At 38.5% G+C, this 8,356-nt stretch overlaps 1 protein-coding gene across 1 annotated transcript; it reads right to left on the bottom strand.

Annotated features, from left to right (window-relative positions):
• Nucleotides 1-6,651: 6,651 nt before the first annotated feature.
• On the bottom strand, nucleotides 6,652-7,644 carry LOC126381350 (uncharacterized). The gene has a single exon (XM_050030846.1). The coding sequence runs from the start codon at nucleotides 7,642-7,644 to the stop codon at nucleotides 6,652-6,654; it is 993 nt and encodes a 330-aa protein (XP_049886803.1).
• Between the last annotated feature and the right edge of the window lie 712 nt (nucleotides 7,645-8,356).

The raw sequence follows: 8,356 nt of genomic DNA, 5'->3' as shown, positions 1-8,356 counted from the left end.
TCACGGGTGCGAGCGAAGCGAGCACGGAAATTCGCGGCACCCCGACACTGTAGATATAGGTTACGAAGGCTGTATGGCAGGGGGCGAGCAAAGCGAGCCCCCTGCCATATAGCCGAGTGGGTTAGGTTACTTGTGACCATCGAGGCCCGAAGGGCCGAGAGGCGGCGGTGAAGATTTGTTTCGTTATGACAGCAGTCACGGGTGCGAGCGAAGCGAGCACGGAAATTCGCGGCACCCCGACACTGTAGATATAGGTTACGAAGGCTGTATGGCAGGGGTCGAGCAAAGCGAGCCCCCTGCCATATAGCCGAGTGGGTTAGGTTACTTGTGACCATCGAGGCCCGAAGGGCCGAGAGGTGGCGGTGAAGACCTTTAAAGGTCACTGACTTTGAAGGTTTACTACACAAAGTTGATATAATGCGAATATTTTTGATTTTGGATAAGTGACCTTGACCTTTAAGGTCAATGATCTTGGTGACCTTGACCTTTGAGGTCACTGAAATCGAAAGTTTACTGCATAAAGTTGATATAATGGTAATATTTCTGATTTTGGATTAGTGACCTTGACCTTTAAGGTCAATGACCTTGACCTTTGATGTGTCTGACCTACACTATATTTGTGAAGAATAAGGGAATAAGGTCATGACCTTGACTTTAAGGTCAGTGACCTCCCAAGGTCATCTAAGGTCACCCGTGGTTTCCCCCCACCCTAATACTCCCACATCCCCCCGGATCCCGAATGTTACTTTTGGCGATTTTTGTTTAAAAATTAATTCCTAATTTTGTATGGGACCCTTTTTGCGACACGCCGACCGAGTATTCGTTAAAAGGAACTTTATCTACAAAAGCCAAATTTTTTTAACTTGATACACCCAAAACTACTAAATATCATGTTCTTAGGTTCAGTGGTTAATACTTTGTATACAAAAAGTTTGGCTTCGTAGTTCCCGTTCCGAATCCGTTCCGTTCCGTTCGAATTTCGGGAATTCCGTTTGTTGAAAAACTCTGCACATCCTAAGAGACCTACGTACCAAGTTTCATGGTTTTATCTTCAAAAATTACGAATACCCATACAAACTTTCAACCCGTATTTCACCCTCATACTGGTAAAAATTTCAAAATGCTAGAACAAACGATTTTTTATTTGTTATTTAGTGCCTAAATACAAAATTTAATATTTTTATCGTGAAAAATGACGAACCTCATAAAAAATTTCAACACCTATTTCATCCCCTCAAAGATCGAATTTTCAAAAACGCTTTAACAAGTTGTTTTTTTTATTTCTTATCAAGTTCTTATCTTTCTTATCAAGTTATCCCCAAAAATGACGAACTCCCATACAAACTGAAAATTTCACCCTCATATCACCCCCTCACTGGTCGAAATTTCAGAAACGCTAGAACAAATGTTTAATTATTTTTTATCAAGTGCTTAAATATAAAGTTTCATGGATTTATATTTTAAAATTAAAATATCCCATCCAAACTTTCAACCCCTATTTCAATCTCTTCGTCCCTTCTTTTCGCAATAAAAGGTACCCTATGTACTTTCTCAGGGTCTAAAGATTGTCTGTGCCAAATTTAATCAAAATCGGTTGAGAGGTTTAAGCGGGAAAGCGTAACAGACAGACAGACAGACAGAGTTACTTTCGCATTTATAATATTAGTAAGGATTATTTTCCCTCGTTGAATAGTAAACAAACTAAGTGTAGGTGTTATAATTTCGTTGACGAACTGATTACCTATCCGTTTCTTTGTCTAAAATGAGTATTAACTTATTACTATGATTGATTACTGGGCTTAAAGTTCGTATAAATGTCTATCTAATTACCTCCTCAAGTTTTAAGCGTAGCTAGTCATGTAGTACTATATTAATTATGTGGTGTAAGTAATTAGATTTTATCTGTATGTAATGTAACAGTCAGTTGAATAAAAAAACGTATACAAATCAGATCAATTAATTGGCGTAATGTGATTCTAGAAAGAGTTTTAATGTTAATAGATAGCTAGCTATAGCTATGTGTAGGTTCCTGTAGGAATGAGATATAACTGTTTAATAAAGACAGTTGCATCAAAATTTTATCATAAATTCCCTAAATCATGGCGCCTACCTACTCTCTAAGTTAGAAAAGTGATCAAATACTAACTTGAAGTCACTCAGTTTAAAAAAAAACATCGAAATCATTCCAATAGCTATGGCGTCATGCGCTTCTTGACACGATCACGAAATCTAGATTTCCGCGGGAATGAGGTATTTTCCCGCCATAAAAAGTAGCCTGTGTCCGTGCCTAAGATCCTATCTTTAAATTAACCAAGTCTTATAAAATTCCGTTCAGACGTTAAGGCGTGAATGAGGCAAACTTTTAAAACAAACGATTAAAATCACTAACTTAATTAGTTTTCTGTCTACTGCCTACGCCTTAAGTACGATAGCATGAATATTAATAGCCCATATCCTTTTCTAGGTTACTATCTATCACCTTACTTGCTTTGTTACCGAACTTGCAAATTATTTTTATTTCGAATGCTGTGGAGTTGAGATAGTCGGAATAGGTCTTATCGTGATTAATATTTCTAGAATACCTATAAATAAAAAGTCAAACATTGGTATATTTTTGTACAAATTAGAAAAACTTTTAGAAACAATGATACTTAAATTCAAACACAAAAAAAATTGTCTTTGCGGCGACTGGAACATTGATCTACTGAAAAAGGATCAAAACACTATTTTATTTATTTATTTTATTTTATTGTTTTCGGGGAGCTTACAGCCTAATTTACAAAATGTTTTGACTTATAATACTTAACCTCTCATATGCCGAGATACCAGACACAATAGATTTTACATTGTGTCTGGTCGAGATCCGCGTTCCGGAGTTCGAAAGATTAAATGCCAATCAACAAGCTACCACAAATGAAAAGAAAAAATATTTAAATACATAATAAGTCAAAGCCAGTCTTAGTGCTAACATATCAAGTCTGGTTCTTTATGCAGTATCGATTTGATAGTTTGTGTACTTTTATAAAACAAGTCAAAGCGGTCAACCGCATTATGCCTGTTGATCATCTTTGCCGTTCTCAGCAGAAAGCTGTTATTCCGGTAGATAGTGCGATTAAAAGGGACGTGTAGCAAGTCATTCCTACGTAGTATTTTTCCGGGAGGTAACAGATTAATATTACAGAGGAGCTGCGGACAATCTATTTTGCTTTGTGCAATCTTCATATAGCAGCAAACATCGGCAATATTTCGACGCAGATACAGCGGAAGAATGTGAAACTTGTTGCAAGTTAATACATAATCTGCAGAAGAATAAGGTTGGCGGAATTTAAAACTTAAATATCTTATAAATTTCATTTGAATATTCTCTATGCCATCTATGTACTTCTTGTAATAAGGGTTCCATATTTGGGAAGCATATTCTAGATGACTTCTTACATAAGCACAATAAATTATTTTGACGGTCTTCATCCTCCTAAAGTCTTTCGAGATTCGCTTTACGAAACCCAGAGACCTGTATGCTTTGTCTACGCAGTATTCAATATGCTGATCATATATTGTAATTTAGTGTCGAGAAGAACGCCTAGGTCTCTAATCAGAGTTTTTGAAGATAGCATCGAATTCCCGAGAAAGTAACTATTCGAAAAAACACTTCTCTTACGCGTGAAATTAACAATACAACATTTCGTTACATTAAGGTCTAACTTATTTAGCTTGCAATAATAGTCAAGTCTGACTAAGTCTTCTTGTAAAAGCTGAGCGTCTTCCAAACAGTTAATAGATTTTCATATCGTCAGCAAATAATAGACATTCAGAATTTTTGAAGCATACTATATCATTTATGAAAATGTTAAAGAGTAATGGGCCCAAAAGAGTTCCCTGAGGTACGCCTGAGGGGATTACCGCCCAAAAAGATGAAAAGCCGTTCAAAACCACTGCTTGAGTTCGGTTCTCAACATATGAAGTGAACCAGCGAAATAGATCACCGCTTATTCCTAAGGCAAAAAGCTTGGACAACAGTATATCATGATCAATGCGATTGAAAGCCTTATTATAGTCCGTATAGACAACATCAATTTGATTTTCTTGTGCCATGTTAGCAGTAATGTAATCGTCAAGTATAATGAGATTGGAAACCGTCGATCTGCCCCTCGTAAACCCATGCTGCTGAGGTATGAGACTGTGGCTAATACAGTTGTACAGTTGGTTGAAAACAATACGTTCTAGAACCTTTGCTAGTAGGCAAAGTTTTGAGATAGGTCTGTAGTTCTCGACCTTATTTTTGGGACCCTTTTTATGTATTGGCGTTATATACGCCGATTTCCATATAGAAGGAACAATGCCCTCACGCAGAGAGCGCTGAAATAAGATCGAAACCGGTAGTGAAAGCTGCTTGGCACAACCAACCAGAAACGATGCTGGCAGATTATCTTGCCCTGCCGATTTAGACAAATCGAGGGATTTAAGGAGTCGGTAGATATGTGTCTGCAACACCTCGATCGAAGCTATGTCACAGGGAGTAGGTGATTCAACACGTAGGGGAGGCGAAGTACAAGAGGCAGTGGCAAAGGAATTTCCTAGGAATGTAGACTTGAAATACTCTGAGAAAAGTTCACTTATACCTGCACCAGAATCACTTACTTCAGAGGAGTAAGTCATTTTGGCTGGGTAGGAACTAGTCCCTCGCTTGCTCTTGGCGTACGACCAGAACAGCTTAGGATTTTTTGAAATAGTATCTTCTACCCTACTCATATATTCCCTATAACACATATCCTCGCTACGCTTCACTCTGTCACGTAGTAGCCGGAAGGACAGGTCATCATATTTGTTTCCATATATTTTAAACTTCGAGAAGTACTTGATTTTTTCCTTGATCATCTTAATTAACGATGAATTGTACCACGGAGGATATGAGCGACGCCTGGCGGAACGGGTGGGTACGAAGCTATTTCTTAATTCGTAGATTATTTCATAGAATTTAGCCACGCCTTCATCCACCCATTATATTCGGCCAATCTGAACTAGTTAAGTGACTGCAAATCTTATCATAATCCGCTCGATTATATAAATAGATTGTCCTTTTGTTAATATTTAGAGGATTCAGTTCTATAAAAGTTGGCCGAATAATTAAGCTGTTATGATTAAAATCCTCATATACTAATGGGTCGCTGCATTCAGACACCAAGACAGTATCTGTGCAGAGGACCAGATCTAGAATCACTCCGTTTGAGTTAGGAAAGCCGTTGAACTGAACCAGGTTACATTCACGAATAGCGTCGATAAAGTGAGACAGCATTTCATTATTTGTGTAGTTGCTGGGTTGCAATCCTATATCAGAGGACATCCAAACAATATCTCTCATGTTAAAATCGCCTAAAATTAAGAATTTATCTGATCCATTCATGTCCATTACCCGTTTGACATTAACTAGGAAGTTTTCTAACTGTTTTGAAAAAGTTTTGTTTTATTAAGTAAAGTGAGCAAATATGTAAGTTAATATTTCTCTTATTGAGTGAATTGCAGAGCGATACAGTAATCCAAATGTCTTCGGCACTGGAGTTAAATTCAAGACGATAAGTAACCGATAGGTCTCGTCGGACCGCGATTGCTACCCCGCCGCCCATGGTCTGCTGAGTGAGCTTATAATTGCGATCACGCCGATAAAGAATATACCTATCGTCGACCAGTTCTGCGTCATGTATGCTATCCAACAGCCATGTCTCCGTAAGAACTATTATGTCATAGTTGGTCGTCAACAAGTTTCTAGAAAATATGCCGGTTTTTGTCCGCAGTCCTCTGCAATTTTGGTAGCAAATCGTAATATGCAGATAGAGTGCAAAAACATGCCCCTTCTGTACAAAAAATGAATGAATTTTGCGCTTAAGGAATCAGAATCAGAATCATTTATTCAACGTAATTATCATGGATAAACTTGTTGAAGGTCAATGTAACATTTTTGAATTTACGTCATTTCGCAAGGTGTTATGGCTGAGGAGAAGAAATGACAAGAAACTGCAACAGCAACACATCTTTTAAATCAATGAGGGTACATTACAAGTTATTTAATAACTAGAGGAACACATTCAATACCAGACATTTTTATCATTTAGGTAATCATTAATCTTATAATAGGCTTTTTTACATAAAGTAAGCTTCACGTGAGCTTTAAATTTGTTCTCTGACAAATTTAAAATATTATCTGGTATTTTATTGTAAAAACGTATACATAACCCCAAAAAAGATGAATTTAATTTACTTAATCTAGAATTTTGAACAACAATTTTATTTTTATTCCTTGTATTGTAAGTATGCCTTTCACAGTTTCTCGGAAGGAGAGATACATTTTTACGCACATACATAATGTTTTCATAAATATATTGACTTGCGACCGTCCAGTATATTTATTTCTTTAAGGCATAGCACAACTATCTTAAAAAATCGGCAATAGAAATCCACCAAATACAGCGATACAAAAGCAATGACTGAATGAATAAACAAAACTAATAAAGACATAATAATATGTAACAGCAATACCAGCAAATAATCCAAAAAGGTATAGAACCAAGTACTTAAACGCAATTGCGAGTAAACTAAAGACACTTAAAATAACAATGATAAACACAAGCGAACAGTAGAAATTCACTTTATACCCATCTAATGAATTTTGTCCAAGTCTTTCAATCCTTTTATGGCAATCACTTTCGAGCTTGAGTTTTTTCTTGCAAAAATCTTCGAGTTTTTTACCCAGACGTATTCGTAGTTATGCTCCTTAGCAATCTTCTTCGCGTCTGTAAGCAGCATTTTGTTCTGCACGGTAAGGTGGTCATTTACAAAGATCTGAGATAAGCCCTGGAGTCCAATATCACAAGGATAGAGTTTTTTAAATTGACGAGCAGCCGCTACAAAATCTTCTTTAAAATACCTATTTACAAATGAAACTATGATCGGCTTTGACTTATTATTCTGCGATAGAACTCTGGTTACAAAATTAATATTCTGTTTAGCGACAGGATACATTATTTTAGCACCTAACTTGGACACAATTTCAAGTAGGTTCTCACGCTCTTTTATAGGAACACCCTTGATTTCAATGTTATTTAGCCGCGTCCATTGGTTCCTCTCATTGACATCCGCTTCAATCCGAGAAATACGATCCTCCAATTTTGTTGCATCATCCCGAGCCCTTTCGACAACTAGAAGCCTCTCCTTAAGAGATTGAAGTTTAGATGACACTTCACTTACAGATGTTTTGGTCTCTAAGATCTCGTTTTTAATCTCTTGAATACCTTCCATTACATTCAAGAGGGGAGCTAGCGTTTTTTTAATACTGTTAAGTTCAGCCATTACCTGCTCCAGGGTCACCGGCGTACGCTGCGTAGGTGTAGGTGATGTAATGCACAAACCGCAAGGTCCGGTCGCAGACTCGCTGGTCGCTTTCAAAGTTTCACTAATGGGCTTGGACGCTCTGCCAACCTTTGGAGTTCCTTGCTTACAGCTCGGACACTTCCATACAGCCTGACGATCCGCACCAAGTTTGCGAAATCCTTGTTCAGTAATTCCTGAGCATGGATAATCAAAAACTTTCTTGCAGCTACTGCACTGAACATAGTCTTGCACGCTGTCGCCACACCTGTCGCACTGAACCATCTTGACTTAATGCAACTTAATACGTATACACGAATTATAGGTATTACACTTATAATCACTTAGGTATCGAAGGCAACACAGTAGGCAGTCGATAGAGTAATGCAAATCCAGCTCGCGGCACACTCGCCTGTTTAGCGCAACTGTAGCAAGCGTGAATTGCAATCCAAACGACGCGGGCTCAAACCTCGGGCCAGACACCTCTTTTGGGAACTTCAAATATGTTTTCAAAATTGTTACAAGTGAGTAGGACGCAGCAATACAAGATCCAATATGGATGCCGGCCTATACGAGTCGCCCCACAAGATAGTACGAGAGGATCCGAGGATTATCACACTCCGCCCAGAATTCCAACACAAATTAATAACACTGTTGACAAATTAATAACAAGGGGTGCTTTGGGTGGTAGTGTAGAGGGTCCTGGGGTGTTAATCTAGCTAGAGATTTTCACCAACAAGCACCAGGAAATGCCGAAACGCGCACGCCAGGGGAGTGCGAACTCGGGCTACAGGGCGCCTACCATCAAGTCCTACATAGTACGTCCTCGCCGGCATAGCCGGGCCCCCTTCAGGGGTCGTGCACCCTGGGCAATGTTAAGATCACACACGAGTTTCGCACATAATATCCACCTCGAGCGATCTTAACAGCAGAACTGTGTAGGGCGCAGGCGAACCACCGGCGCCTTAAAACTGGTTTCTAGCAAACCCCCCTCGTT

The sequence above is a fragment of the Pectinophora gossypiella genome, unplaced genomic scaffold, assembly GCF_024362695.1.
Source record: "Pectinophora gossypiella unplaced genomic scaffold, ilPecGoss1.1 Pgos_46, whole genome shotgun sequence".
Lineage (NCBI taxonomy): Eukaryota > Metazoa > Arthropoda > Insecta > Lepidoptera > Gelechiidae > Pectinophora > Pectinophora gossypiella.
The sequence above is the reverse complement of the archived record's forward strand: the minus strand, read 5'-3'. Positions and strand labels throughout refer to the sequence as shown.